Source organism: Lepisosteus platostomus, chromosome 10, assembly GCF_059453375.1.
Source record: "Lepisosteus platostomus isolate fLepPlt1 chromosome 10, fLepPlt1.hap1, whole genome shotgun sequence".
NCBI classification, from domain to species: Eukaryota; Metazoa; Chordata; class Actinopteri; order Semionotiformes; family Lepisosteidae; genus Lepisosteus; species Lepisosteus platostomus.
The window spans coordinates 2,890,888-2,906,905 of NC_142620.1; the positions used below are offsets into that span (position 1 = coordinate 2,890,888).

Genomic DNA, 16,018 nt, shown 5'->3' on the forward strand with positions numbered 1-16,018 from the left:
TGATGATAAAAAAAAGCAAAGGGTTAATAAAGCATGTTATTGAGCAACTATATGGAACAATGAGGAGCTTTTATTAATCCATCCTTCTTTGGTTTCGTCACTGGTGAGATAATTCTGAGTCAGTCTGGACTCCGGTCTCTGGTCTGTTTGATCTGTGAAGCGGATTTGGAATTCATGCTTCTATGCAATACCTTCGAATGACAGTTATGCTTAATGGTATCAGATGTTTTCAACATGTTTTTATTTTAATTGCATCTGAAATTGGCCTTAGCATTTCTCATTGTCCTCACCATAATTGCTGCGTCGTGTGTTTTTTGTTTTCTGGAGAAAAATACATTTCATACTTGAAATGGGTGTCCTACATTAACTGATGTTAATAGTGTTTCCATGACAGCAGACTGAGCAGATATTCAGAGGATGCTGAAGTTAAAACAAATAAGTGTTTGCCTGAGTATAACTAGGCTTATGACTATTTTTCAAAAGTTTGGATTTTGAGCACGTTCTCTGCTTTATCCTTTTCCTTCAGTGTTGTTGCTCAATAATGTAAATTATCCATTTCCTCAAACAATTTATTTCCAAACTGGGTTTTCCCTAATTGGCTCATTAGCTATTATCTAAAAGCTATGTTGTACCATTTTTATTAATGGAGGTTCTTTCAAGGAGAAACGTTATTAGCTAAATTTCTCTCCTGTACTCTGAGCCATATTAATTCAAGGATTAAATATATTGTACTCATTCTTCGGCTTCAATTAAATCAAGTGGAAACCAGGCATGTCTCTCCTTTCCTTGGTCTTGTATTGAAGGATGAATAAGGCACCTATTATACAGGGTTTGCAGTCCATGTAGGTTTTAGCTAAACTAAAGCTAAAAAGGTTTAAGATTGCGGGGACTAGCACAAGGTAGACCTCAATCTCAGAGGATTTCTGGGTTCTGGAAAATACACGTTTTTGTGGATTTGTTGTGTTTTTCATTTCTGGTTTCTTTTAAGAGTGTTTTTTCACTGCATTGCTTGCATGACTGGAATTAAGGCTCTGTAGCTGGGAACGCTGGCAGCATGGTTGCAGATACCCGTGAAACTGGCACTTCGTTTGTACAAATTCTGATTGTTTTTAATCAGTCTTCCATTGATTTATGGAAGTTTTCTTCCAGAAATGTCTCAACTACAATAGTTTTATTCTGAACAGGAGGTTAATTTGTGGCTTTACACCATGATGGGAATGCATTAAATCAATTATTAATAATATTAAATAAAGGTACTGTAAACCTGCTTGCAGCTCAATATTACCATTTGATTTGATGCCTTGTCTGTTTGTTGCATAATCAACACTGCAGTGGGGAAACAGGTGTGCTCATAAACATTTATGTTCTTGATAATTGCTTCCAGAAAGCCTCAGTGTCAGTGACTAAACCATCACCAAAGAATGACAAGGTGTTTGGTTGTTGCTAATTGCATTTCTTGATTTTTAAGCTAAGCACATACAGTAGCAGAAGTACATTTACATTGAGTGGATGGAATTATATTTCTTCTTTGAGGCTGTATGCCTGTATTTTTATTTTATTTTAGAAGCTGTATTTATGTTTGCGAGACATTTTAGGGTAATATGCAAATGACAAACTGTGGGGTGACTACATGTAATAATACTTTGCCTGTTCCTGTTTCCTTCAGGATATGGATGAGTCCCCTCTACCCTAAGTTACCTGAAGGCAGCCCTGCGACCGCTGGAGAGTCTCGTACTCAGTTCAAGCACGACATCATCGAGTACCTGGAGGCCTACCGCTCCCCCACCCTGAACGAGTGGGCCGACCGCATCAAAGAGCACGACCTGTCAGAGACCAGGTGAGCGGCACACCTGAGGGACAACGTTCACCTTGGTGCTACTGATCTTGGAGCAGACCACCACACCCCGATCTCATAGAAGCAGCCAGGCACAGTCAGCTGGGCGATTCTTATAACAGGGAAAGTTACTTTTAACTAGTGATCCTTAAGAGTGGCAAATTACTCTGTGTAAGGGGATACTTTTTTATGTTTCTAGGGGAAATTTCTTTTAAGATTTAATGTATTTACATAGTAACTATGCTCATACTCCACAGCTCATTGTGTCTGTTGACTTTATAAAATGAATCTAGAATTGTTTCAGTTAGACCTGTTGTTTTTTTTTAATTAGTGCTAAACGTTTCGCTTTCTTCTGGTGCGCAGTGTGTTCTGAACGGGGGGGTTGTTTAAGTTGGCATCTCGTGTGTTTTGTCAGAGTTCACCTTATTGGCTCGACCCCTGGGCGATACCAGGGAGCTAACATGAAGAAATGGGGGCACCTGAAACTGAGGAAGGTGAGAGAACAAACATCTCCTGGTACATCTCTCTCATTCACTGTGTACTTCCTGTATGCAGATTTTAGTGTTTAACACACATTTTATGAAAACGCATATATTTCAGGTGATATGTAATGTAACATTTGAAAAAATAAATTAAACTTCCCTTTTAAGCATCTAAAGGTCTCAATAAAAGCAAACATTTCAGAACTGCTTTTGTGTGTGTTGCCAGGGGCAGCCTGTGCACACTGTTCTCCTACAGGCAGAGCTGCCCTGACTGTACTGAAGACAAGTGGGAATGAACCCAGACGATCACAAGGGGAGTTGCTGTTTGTGCAGTGTTGTTGTTATTCCTTACAGCTCCTGAGTGAAAATACACAGCCCATCCCCAACGCCGAGTCCTGGCCTGTTGTTGGTCAGTTCTCTAGCATCGGCTCCATGGGCTGGGAAAAGAACAAGTGGTTGGCCTCCGAATTCCAAAGTTCTCTGTCAACCCTGGGGAATGGGAAAAAGAAGGCGCTGTGCCCGGAATCCCCTCTGCATCTGGTGAGTGACTGAAACGGAGCTCGGATGAGGGCAGTCAGTGCCAGGAGGACATACAGCATGGAGCCACGTTAGCGTGCGTAGGCTGCAAAGGAGGATCAAAGATCTCTCCATGTCAGTAGTTCCCATTCCGATCTTTCGGATCTGCATGCCCATTTCTCCTCTGGCCCCCGGCCCTCTGCCTTTTGTTCTGCTTCACCTCATTCCTTTGCCACTTCGCCTCTCTCCCTCACACCTGAGGAAGGCTGTTCCTTACCATCTCAGTAAAGCCCAACACCAAAGGAGACGGGTCGCGGCTCCTTAGGGCAGAAGACCTGTGTGGGTTCTTGCCGTGTGGCTCCGCCTGTTTAATTTGCTTTCTGTGAATTTCAGATCTGTGAATTTGAACAGTTATTTCCAACCCGAGAACAGGGCTGCAGTTCGTCATCCTGCTTTGTGCCATTTCTGCTAGAGAAGTGCATCGAGGGCAAAGCCAGCTGTATTGGATCGGTTTCATTGGCTCTGTGATCTGTTCATGAAGCGTGGTTTTGTTTTATTTAAATCCCTCATTCAGTGGAGGAAATATTTCTGATTTAAAGCGGGGACTGGGACACAAGGTTTACACCAGTGTTGCACAGATGTCCAAAGCAGTGAGAAGGAACAGTGAATAAATTTGAAATAACAGGAAAGGACATAACAGGACCCAGGAGAGTTAACAAGTGCAAGTCTCAGGCAGAAAAGATTTAATCATCCATCTGAAAGCACTCTGTGATGCGAAGGTGGATATTTGACCTTAATCTGCAAATTATTCCAGTCTTCACTCATAAAGGAATGACTTATGACCAGAAAGAGAATCTCCTCTTGCAAGTTTAGTTTGATAACAGCACTATAACTTGCACTGCACAGAGGCATGGAAAATAGCAGTAAATTACAGAGACAGGAACAGTTCCCAATTAAAGATCTGTAAATTGATTTAAATGAGTGAGGTATCATACTAGTGTGCAGAAAAGGACAATCACGGTGAATGCAATAGTAACACAAATGAATCTTGTTGTAGAAGATTGCTAAGGGATTGCATTTCCTAAAAATCACTTTAGACACCATCCATCAAAGTATAGTGATTCTATATTCTCCAAGATGAGAAGTGGGGATATTATCTCAAGTATATACCAAGAGGAGCATGCAGAAGATAATCTGTTGCAATGAAGGAAACCATTTCTACATTTGACATTAATGTGTAGTTTATTAATGTAGGTTGTGAAAATGAAAGCACTTGACAACCAATTGCCTAGATATTCGTAAACAGTGAACTTTACCTAATTTAATGTTTCACTATGATTTGATTGCTCTTTTAAAATTACTGGCCCTGTGCATTCTGATGCTAGGAGTGATCAGTGGATTTTATTATCGCTTATGTAGTCAGTTACAACCAAGTATGAAGTCATATTGTGTTCTCTGCTTTTAGGGCTTAATTGCAATGAGATGAAATAAAGGAAATGATTTTCGTATAAAGGCTGTAGCCTGTCTCAGGAGCCCTACACTAATGTGAGATTGGAGGTCACTGACCTTTCAACAGCACAGCTTTAGTGGAGGTGTTCAGATAATTGGTGTTTGGAAGAGACAAGTTATTGACATCAAATTAGGTTTCAACTTTGTTCTCTTTTTTCAGTTTCGCTTGATCGTTCTTGCTTTTTATTGAAAGAAAATGGGTGCTTTCCTTTTCTTTGCCTAGGTGTATCCCACAGTGGAAAATGTGCGAACCAGTCTGGAAGGCTATCCGGGTAAGCTTTCTACTGTACCTGTACATCCGCACGAACTTCACCTTACACCTAAACCGACATGATTTTTAGACATTTACATTTTGTTTTATAATAAAGATAAAAACGAGCTACTAAAACATGTTAAGTACTTTTAAGGCATCCTTAGTGTATGTTCCCTGTTATGTGTCATTGTTTTATTTTGTACGTGTATTTAACAGTGCATCAGTGTTCAGCCAGCACAATCTCTTTGTTAAACTCATATATAAACATCTGCAAGGTGCTCTGAGAATTGAAATCGCAGAATGTGAGTGTGGAGGCTCCTCTTCTGCTCCGCTCATGAAAAGGGGCATTTGGCATGAAGCAAGTGCTCAGTAGTCAGGGAGCTACTGTGTCAATTCAAGACTGTCACCTTATGCAGGAGCTGTTGGTGGTACATTACTAACAAACTACTGCCTATGTTGGGAACGAGGGCAGGGAATCCTGTCTTGTCAGTGAGAGCAAGTATAAAGATCTGTGAGCTGGTTATGTTCTTTCATACTTGTTGTGTTCTCAGTGAGAGGTAGTATACAGAGCATGAGGTTGTTATGGGCTTGCACACATATGGTATGGCGAGAGTTTTTATGCAGAGCAGTGTGTCACCACAAATACCCCACCACATTGTAGGAACTGATATCTGTGAACCACTAATTTAATCAAGCTAACAATCAAGATGGACCCAACGACCTCCTCTGAAGGAGGAACATGAGAAGGGTCTGTAACCCTCCTGTTACCATGCTCTGGTGCTGTAACCCAGTCTCCTCCAGCACAGGGAGAACTGCTGGTGGTGGTTTTGACATGCATTGTGAAAAGATGATTTTAACAACTTTTTTTTCCTGCTATGGTGTGGGATTATAGGGCTGAATCAGAATGCTAATCCTAATGCACATACACAGGAGAGGAGCTGCTTCCTCCAGAGCCGCCCCCACCTGGGCGACATGCTGTGTCCATTATGAGCAGATTACTGTTCAGATCAGGGTAGAAACAATTATTCTCATATATAATTAGCACATACGTAATTGTGTATTAATGATAGTCTATATTTAATTAGCTATTATGTAACTATTAATGTCAGAAATGCTAGAGTTCACAGATTTAGCTGAGTGCAAACTCGGAGCACAATAAATGGCAACTAGGACTAGGCTAGATATAAACACTTTTAAATCTATTTCTATAATATTTCTGTTTTATTTCAGTTTCTATTAAATTGCATACATAATAAATAATGAAGTTGCCACAAGAAAGCCTGATGCCTTGTCCTCTGTCTGTTTTTGTGGCTTGTGACTGCAGCCATACAGTACGTTGTAGACCGGTTTGGCATTTTGAGCTTTATTTGCCCACAGCTGGTCTAGTGTGTCAGTGTGCTGCTGTTTGGTTTGGCCTTCTAGCTTTTGTTTGGCTCTGTGCTGACTTTGGTTATTTGCAACGTTAAAAAAACACATAAGTAGCGTGGATGTCCCTTTAAACCTTTCTTTTGGCCAATTCTGCTTCTCGGTCTTAATCACTGAAAGCCCTGCTAGTTACTGAACAAGGCAACCTGCTTTTCACTGGACTCCTCTTCTGCTGAGTGTGTAACACTACTGATCTCAGAGCCCATTTAATGCCTATTTTATTCCTGCAGACACCCTGGTTTGGATGTAAAGTACAAGAATCCACTGTTCTATGTGAAGCAGCTGTGGTTAACAGTAATACCCAGAGGCCAGTGAATAATTGCTAAGCAAATATCTAGTGAAGATGCAGCGACTGGTAATTTAAGGGGAAGCATGTTGTTGTTAAACACAGAAAATGTGGAACGCTGCACCCATTCCATAAAATCTACTATTTGAGATGCCCAATGTATCTATGAATGTTTCAGTTTGAATTTTCCCCCCTCATTTTCTGCAGGCGTAACCAAGTGGTAAAGCCCTATGTCAATTATCGGCAGGCTTTGGAACCCCATAGAGTCCTGTCTCATCTGTAGGAATCTGCCAGCTTGAAGGCTGGCTGTCAATACAGTGGCTGTCTGAGATCAGATTTCTGTTTTTCGATTGTTTAACAGCTGGCGGATCATTGCCCTACAGCATACAGACTGCACAGAAGCAACTGTGGTTGCATTCTTACTTTCAGTAAGTAGTTTTGAATATTTTTTTTCCTCTGTCTTAGTCTTTGTGCAGAATTCCTACTGTCAAGTGCTGCTCTGTTTGTCATATGTTGCACCTCACAAATGCTTCATGCTGAAAACAGCACATGGGCTTTTCTAAGCCATATGTAACTGAAAAACAACATAAAAAGACCAATGCATCCCCAGATGTTTTAATAAGAAGAAAAGGAAATCTTCTAAAAAGGTTTCAGCCAAGTAGTGTTTGGAAATTATAGATCTAACATTTTTTTTTCATGATAAATTGTGCCTTCTGAAAACTAGGCGCAAAGTTGCAATTATCCTTTTGGAAGTTGTGTTGACATTTGAGGTCTTATAAATGCAGGGTTGGGTTTATTTATAGAGAGAGTGAAGTCTACTACGTGGTCAGAGGAGTGTAAATCTCTAGGCTTCACTTTCTCCTCAGTGTGAGTCAGACTTCTGGGCTTCTTCACAAGATGTGCTGTCATAACCACCCGAGAAATACCCATCCCACTTTGCGTCTCAATGACGCCTTGCTAGGTAGTTATTTGTAACTTTCAACAAGTACTTTTTTTCAATGATCTTGAAATCAGTTCCTATTTACTGGGTTTTATTTTTCTTTTTGGTTGCTACAGCCTTGTAGTTATCTGGGAGAGTGTAAAAAAAACATTCTATTTGGTGGCATTTATATTGTTACTTGAATGGTTCTGTACCCAACACATGCCTCTTATTTTACCCAAGTGTTTATAATGCCCACCAGTGATGAACAAGATTCTCGCTTCATTGCAAGAAAAGCCAAGACTGCTAAACGTTTCAGAAGTAAAACAGTTTATTTGAGCTCATTTCATCAACATGCCTGTAAATTAAGAAGAAAAACCATCCACTCCAACCCTGCACGAGAGCTGGGCAATCATTAAAGTGCTTTCTACAGGGCAGATGTAAATCACATTAATAACCCTTTTGGAAGATGGTGTCCATAATTAGATGTATCACAGACGGACAATACATCTTCAGGTTTTGATTACAGATACATTGTGATTATTTAAAATCATCTGAGCTTGTTAACCTGTGCTACAAGAGCAGTGGACTGATTAAATATATTGGTGCAAAGGAAGTTTCACGCTAATGGAATAAATTATTTTCTGTTTGCAACAGATTATTTTCTGTTTTGTTTTTGCATTTTCTGAAGGGAGCTGCTGTACGAAAGTTGTATAGCTTTGGAAAAGAGAAAAGAGAAGTTTATCATGAGGAAGACACTTCAGTTACATGGGAATCTGATGAATGTGAAAGAGTGTGTAATAGAGTGTTTTCCCTTTGTTCTGCTTCCCAGCAAATGGTCAGCAGAGGTGACTGGCAGGAGCCATGCAATGCCACATATAAAGACTTACATGAGGATATCGCCAGACTTCAAAGAACTTGCGTGGTTTCTCGTCACAAGGTAAATTATTATTGTCCATTTGCTTAGCACTAACAGGGCATCTCACAGTGCAAAAAACAAAAACATTTACTGTTAGAAAAAGGAACAACAATGTAAGTCCCAATAAACTAAATACAAAAAGAAACTGCAAATGGGACAGGTGTCTTTGCGCATGTGGTTAAATTCAGCGATGGGAAGTGTCATCTAGTTTGGAGTCATGTATATTATTAGTATGCCAAACATCCTGTTTGATTAGATGCGTGTTCTGAACAGCAAAATCTTCAAATGACCGATCTTGGGTTGTATGGTAGTTCACCAGATGACAGCATTCTATAAGAAGACTTCTCATGTCAATGTCGTGAAGCTTTTCCCAGCCCTGTTGTCTGTATTTTGATCACCATCAATATTGCTTTTAAATTTTGTACTGGGCTGTGGTTTTCTTAGTTGTTTGTTTTTAGCCCCGATAAATTTCAGCTCCTCCACGAGTGTTTGGTAGCAGAAAAAAAGGTACTTGTGGCAACTGCATTTTCAGACTTTTGCATTAAAGACTTCAAGAACATGGGCAACCAGCCAGCTGGTCTCTTGAGATAAAATCTCTTAAAATCTGCAAGGAAGACTATCAGAAACTTATAAAAACTGTTAAGGCTGAATGGGCCTGGCGAGAATACTGTCAGTGGAACAGTATAGTGATGGTGACAACTATGGCTGATAAAACTAGCATGAACTCCATGAAATATCTTCATTATCATTAAGGAGGTAATTTAGGCTAGAATGAGTTCATGTCAGTGTACTACGGCACAAAATTAGTGTTTCATCTTAAGTATCTGAATTGTGAATCTCTTCCATGTCTTCATGCATACTTGAGTGCCTAATTCAGGTCATTTAATAAAATGATTACTCCCTCTTCGTGTTCTTTAAAATATCCCTAAAAAGCCCTCTGTATCCATATAACCCAGGTAATTCCTCTTTGATCATCATGTTCTGAGTAGCTTTTAATGGTCTTCTTTTATCAGTGTCCACACAGCACCTAAAAAGGGCACTTTTGATGTTGCATTTGACCTGTCCGTCTGTCGTTGGCATTTGTTTTTAATGATTGTCTGCAGTTCTTTACTATAGGAGAGTATTACACTGATCTCAGTTGATCTTAAAGTATATCTAGCTACTGCCTTATGCAGTTTCTTATGATGGTGGTTCTTTTTTTTAACATTATTATTTTAGGCTGTGTTTGCAGAGTGCACTGAGTTGACCGCAGGCTTTTGTTGTAATCAATACTAGTCGGCTTCTCTGTTAATTAGGGCTGCCAGTTTCATACAGGCCAATAGAGCCGTATTCAAGATGTGAGTGTTGCACTTTGTGTTCCTGTAGAACCCCTAAAAGGATTTAAATTGCTGGATTTGGTCAGCAATTTGTGTTTGCCAAGTTTCCACTAAAGCTAGTGGAATAGTAAAATATTTTCTTTCTGTGGATTCCGGAGAGCAACTTTAGTGGAGTGTTTCAGAGAGATGGAAAAAATGAAAGAGGGGCAGGTTCAGGCTTAGGAAACTAACCATGGTTCCCAGGAACCTTATAGGTCAGACTTAAACAGAAAAGACAGTGTTAGGAGTATGCAACAGACCTTCCTGCAACAAATTCCTTCTAATTCAATTCTATATGAGTCTGTATAAGAATAAAGTGTTTTTTGGGAGAGTTCAGATTTCCGCACACGGACTTATTAAATCCAGTAGTAATGTTAGCAGCAGAAACCGAAATGCCAGACATGGTGAATGACCTACTTTCTTTAAAAATAAATGCCTTTGATTTCAGTAAATGAAAAGCTAGAGAAGAGATGTTAAAATGGTTCAATAAGTCAAGAAATATATGAGGAGAAAGGGAGAGTTTCAGGAAACCATTCAAATAGAATAGGATCTAGTTAAAAGGACTATAATGAATTGCAGGCACAGACAATATTAGGAATATTTCACCTAATATTACGAAGCTAAAATTAATATCATGTGTTCATCCTATTATAAATATATACTGCTACTCTAGAATCAGGCCAGGTAAGAGCAGCCAGATATTTTCCAGGGCTGAAAGGAATGTCCTACACTGACAGAATAAAAGCTCTGGTCACTTTTATCCTTGAACAGAGAAAACTGTTAGGGGCCCTGATTCATGCATTCAAAAGTCGTGAAGACACTGACAGATTTGATCCAGAGGACCTCTTCAGAACCATCACTGGCACAAGAACCAGTGGACAGAAATGAAAACTATAGAAGTGCATTTACAACCGCAAACACAAGGTCCTTTTTACAGATCGGCTTGTTTGAGTGCAGAACGTTCTCACCAGCCATATTAAAGCCGTCATCTTTCGTGAAACATCTGAATGAAACCCACAGATCAATTAGCAGCTAACTTCCAAACGGGCTAGATTGTCAGAATAGTCTCCTCTCGTTTGTAACCTTTATGTGCTTTCTACTGACGAAGTCCTGGTATCTCCAGCTCAGCACCGTGTTACAGAGTGACCTGATTTGTTGTACAAAATTAACTTGCCTTCTTCTGGCAAGTTGGTCAGACAACTGACCTTCCAATTTAGAATTCTAATTAATCCTGTCAGCCTGACATGCCGCAGCTGCGTTTACACATTCAAGGCTAGAAATCACTTGTTTCCTTGCTTCCTTTGTAGAAACCTAGTCAAAAAAATATAAAAGATCTCCTTGACCTATGTACAGGACACAAGGCAGTCAGTTCCACATTTGCATCTCATCCAGTTATGATGGAGCCTGAGAAATCTTTTCTAAGTCAACATTAGTTTGTCAAAGCATGCTCTGGAGGAGTTTAGGTATTACACTTCTTTTGATGAAGGTTTTCTGTGGGCTTCTGCCTCTGGAAAACCCACAAGTCTTAAAGTATGGCCAAAACCTCACTCAACAGGAGTCTTTTTTGATAACCTTCTTAAACTGTTTTATCTCTCTCTAAAGATATTTAACTCAGAACCTGGTGTTAACTGTGCATAGTTTCTTCTCTGCCAGCTCTATTGAAGTGAGGTGTTTCATGTCATGAGCTGAAAAAGAAATTGATTTTTTTTTAAATCCTTACCCATAAGTCGCTACCTTAAGCTATAACATCACTACAAAAAAAAGGAATAATTTAACTGTGCTGTTGACTAGTATTTGTAGGCCAATTTATTATCAAAGACTTGCTTCTTTTTTGCCATGTGCTTTAAAATTCAGCTGTCTTTTTCGACTTTCACAAGATCGTTCTAATATGTGACAGCTGGGCTGACAAGTGAAGGCTCTCAGTCAGGTGCAGGTTGAGTCCTGTAGTCCAGACATCACCAGTTCAGTGTGGGCTGTGTCATTCGCCTGCTGTGAATGGGACAGGCAACGGTGAACAGTTGCTGCAGTTGGTGAGTACCACCAGGGTGAGTTTGCCAGAATACTCTTGGCTTGGATTGCAACATTGACTTGCTGGACACCTGTGAGTTTGCAGTGCTGTGATTGGTTGGCTACCATAGTGGATACCGTGTAGGCACTGTGTGACTCACAGCATGGAGCTGGTGGATAGTGTATGTTTAAGAGGACAGCTTGCATTGTCCTCATCTCTTGTAGTGGTGTGAGGACCACAGCAGTGAGCTGAGTTAACAGAAGCATTTTATATAGCGTGTTATATAAAAGCATTCCAGCAGATTTAAAATTCATGTGTAAGAGAACTTTAATAAGATTTTAGAATAAAGAAATGTGCTTTGCCTTTTAAACAAAAATAAATATAGTTTTGTCCCTCTTTAAAATGGTATCTATTTTCATCACAGCATATATTATATGTGGCACATGTTTTAGAGTGATTGGGAGCTCTTGGTTCTACATTGTGTACAGGAAAAAATGCATTTTACGTGGAGTTTTGACATCCGAATAATAAGATGTACTTTTTGAAAATGCACTTGAAGTACTTTTTCACACTTTACACTTTGGCTGGAAAGGCAATGAAAGCTCCAGACACAGCATTTGGTCGAGAAGAAGCCTTGGCTGTTTCCTTGGTGATTTCAGTCAGATGTATGGCCTGATTAATCTCTCCCACCGTCAAGGCAGTGATGAGCAGTCTGTGTGAACATGGCGATCAGAGGTGAAGAGTCCTCAGAGGCCATTTCGCAGGACAGTGCTGCAGTTAACTTCGAAATACATGAACAGTTTGACATCATATCTCAATTTCTGTAAATGCGAGGAAAGAAAGGGGATTGTAGACTTTTACCCGAACAGGTTTTCTTTTCAGAAATAATAGGAGATGGATGTTCATTCTTTGTTTTTGTTTTTTTTCAATTCACCAACTCTGCATATACTGTATTGCATTGTTCAGGTGTTCAGAAAAATAATGCATGTTTTGCATATTGATTAGATGTTGTTGCTTCATTTTGATTAATTGTTCGTTTGTGGCTGACCGTGATACGTCACGAGTGACTTGGACTTTTGCATAAGCACACAATTGCCTCATTAATGAGATTATTGATCGGGTGCAGGTGAAGAGGTGATTTCGGCCGAGGAAAGTCAAGCCTGGTGAAAACTGAGAAATGAACCAGTTAGTCCTGCTTATCAGAAAACATTTTTGTGCTGTTGGTGTGTTGGAGCTTCAGCTCAGCTGGCCTCTTGAGTAATTAATCTAGGTTTGGTGCCAACCTCTGTGATGGGCATCAGGGAGTATGGTTTAGGCTGTGAACAACGTGCCACAGAATGGAAAATCTCTGCGTGTGATAGTCTGCCCAGGAGTGTCTGGTCTCCCCAAAGCTCTCCTCAGAGTGATTGATGCAACCTGATTGCACATCGATCCAGTCCTGGGACCTCAGCTGCTGCCCTTCCTGGGGGCTCGTCCCGACGTGACCATATTCCAGCAGGACAGCTAACACCCCTGTGCTGTTCGCGCTCTCCTGCAAACTGAGAATGTGACTGTTATGCTGCGCCTGCCCGATTGAACCGCACTAAACACCAGTAGCATGAGCTGCGAGACCAGTGAATAGGGACCATCCGTGTTTCGGCTGTACAACGGGAGCGAGACGGAGTCCCGCAAGACCACACTGAGAACACGATACAAAACCCATGCGGTGCAGCTTGTGCTGCTTGCCTGGCCTCCTCATTCCTTACTGTTCCTATGTGCAGCGATGGCCACACACACTACTTAACAGCCCTCTGTTGACCTGCCCCGTCAGCGACAAGTGTTACTCGGCTTAATGATTTTACCTTTTTTTTCTGAGCAATAAAACGACGGTTTTTGTCATTTTCCTGATTTTTCCTGAAACTTTGTGACTGTTCTGCTGTCCTGAGTGTTCAGTTATGTTGCTCGGTGTACATTCGCACAGGGTGTGCTCCTTAAAGGAAGGTGGTGAGCTGTCGGTTCTTGTATGACATTCAGAGTTGGGTGCTAAAAGTGGAATTTCCAAGAAACCCTATCTCCCACACACACATGCATCTGGATGCATTGTTCATGAATGACATGCATCAGTGATTTCCTGAAGGGTTTTCTTATTCGTGTGTGACCCTTCTGCTCCCTGTAGGAAAGTAGTTTATCCACAGCACAGGCCTTGCTGTGGTTTCCTTGTTGACATCCTGCAACAAGATCTTCTCCTCAGACTGTACCCTCACTCCTCTGACAGGCCTGTGTGAGAAACACAACAGGCCGCAAGAGATGCGAGCTGCACCCATAGATGAGACTGCTGCGTATCTCAGGGTGCTGTCAGCCTTCAGCTGCATGTGAGGAAGCTGACTGTCTGAAGTCCTTGACCACAGCTGTTGCTTAGGAACAGCAGCTTGAGGTGGGGAAAAAGCATAAAGAAGATCTGATTATTTTAGCACTGTCGAGCAGTAGTAGGCTACTGTTTCAGAACAGTAGAAATCAGATTGTTCTGTTCTCATCTTTGAGAACTTTGCAAAACGTTCCCTTTTGGATTGTGGAACTTTTTCATTTGTCTCACTGAATTGGTACCACTTTGTGAAATTGTAGCTCAAACCTGAGTGAGGGATTTTGAATAAAATTATAAATTTCCAAAGCAGGTTTGCATTGTAAATACCAGTTTGACCCCTATTTACAAACAAGGTTGTTGTTTTTTTTACAGTTGGAGAATTCCAACTGGGATTCCGAATTCCGAATGGGGCGGAGCGGTGGCTCTGTGGCTCAGGATCTGCGCCTGTGACCGGAAGGTTGCCGGTTCAAATCCCGCGGCCGGCAGAGGAATCCTACTCCGTTGGGCCCCTGAGCAAGGCCCTTCACCCCAACTGCTCCAGGGGCGCCGTACAATGGCTGACCCTGCGCTCTGACCCCAAGCTTCTCTCTCTGTCTGTGTGTCTGTGTCTCCCTGGAGAAAAGCTGGGGTCTGCGAAAAGACGCATTCCTAATGCAAGAAATTGTATAGGGCTAATAAAGAAACATTATTATTATTATTACATTATTATTACATTATTATTATTATTATTATTACATTATTATTATTATTAACATTATTATTATTATTATTATTATTATTATTATTATTATTATTATTACATTATTATTATTATTATTATTATTATTATATTACATTATTATTAATTCTGAACTTGTATTCCATTTTCCGTTTAATGACCAGCTCTGGATGTGGCATGTAGAAAACAAATGCCTGGTTGGTTTACTGAATTGCCGTTTCATCCGTCATTCTTCATACTGCATTTCCTCTTTAAAACTGGCTGCTGAAGCAGTTTCTCACCCCACCTGATCTGATGCATAGTGGGGCTGTTTCCCCCTTCCATGCAGAGGGACTCCTGCGCAGGTGCTGCTGTCCCCTGGAGCTGGGTCCTCTGCTCCAGACTGCTACGGCAAACCCAGCTGTAACATGGGCTGTTCCTGATTTGTACGTGTAACACAAATAAGTAATTGTAACATCATCCGGATGCTTAATCATATTCATATATATGATAACTACACAAGCCTTTTTAATGGCAATCACTTCAAAAGGCTTCGTAGATCATGCACCAATAATGGAAGTGATGGGAGATCTGTGAACATACGGAGAAAGTGGAGGAATCAATACGATATAAGGCAGTTGATGACTCATATCTGTTTTTTAGACTTGTTCCGAGCTGAAATCTCCTCCAATAGAGACGCTGAGGAGTCCGAGAGTGTAATGCACAGACGTTATACAATTGAGAATTCTGCAGTGTGTGTCAGTGCGAGGTGTATTCCAAGGGTGATCTATTAATGGCGAGCATTTTAAACATCTGTTAAGATCCTAAAGTACAGTTTTCTGCACTGTTCAATAAGCATATTAGCTCTGCGTTAAGCTGGTATTTTGTCCTTGAATGACCTCAGTTGTTAAAATTACAGACACTGGCAATACACTGTTTGAAATACTATTAAAATTAGTGGTAATATTAATTGGTATTAGAATTAATGTCATGACGGGTATGACTTATTTTGACTTATTATAACTTATTTTTTCTCAAAGAAAAAAGGTTGAAATCAAAAATAGAAGATTCTAAATTTTCTAAAAGACTTTATAGAAATGGATTAAGTTTTTTTGTCAGTCAGTGTTAAAAAGTTTCAATACCTTACATTCACAAAAAAATCAGCATGAAGATTCAGTCATGTTAATTATTATATTCATGTGCTCTACAGGTCTTGTGCTGAACCTGCACATCCTTTTCTAGCCTTCTGTTGTATTTACAGGCACACACTTTAGTCCCTGAGCTGAGCAAACAGCGCAGGTCTGCTCATCAGTGAATTCGGTAGAGCACGTTGTTTGTTATAGGAGCGCAGTTCCAGCCTGTGAGCTCGGTGGCTGACTAAGGATTTGTTTTGCTTATTGTTGGTCTTGGTTTATGTTCTATTAATCAGATTCTCTCTCTGCTGGCCCTGGCTTTTAAAAAAATCAGCACACGG

General features: G+C 40.5%; 1 protein-coding gene across 2 annotated transcripts in view; it reads left to right on the top strand.

Moving 5' to 3' along the window:
• The window catches only part of tdp1 (tyrosyl-DNA phosphodiesterase 1), a 40,270-nt gene that overhangs the window by 7,432 nt on the left and 16,820 nt on the right, over nucleotides 1-16,018 (top strand). For both annotated transcript variants that reach the window (XM_088647513.1, XM_088647512.1), the window contains exons 8-13: nucleotides 1,667-1,837; nucleotides 2,250-2,328; nucleotides 2,671-2,856; nucleotides 4,565-4,613; nucleotides 6,667-6,733; nucleotides 8,057-8,164. In XM_088647513.1, the coding sequence (XP_088503639.1) occupies nucleotides 1,667-1,837; nucleotides 2,250-2,328; nucleotides 2,671-2,856; nucleotides 4,565-4,613; nucleotides 6,667-6,733; nucleotides 8,057-8,164 (660 nt within the window). The remainder of the gene's footprint in view (nucleotides 1-1,666; nucleotides 1,838-2,249; nucleotides 2,329-2,670; nucleotides 2,857-4,564; nucleotides 4,614-6,666; nucleotides 6,734-8,056; nucleotides 8,165-16,018) is intronic.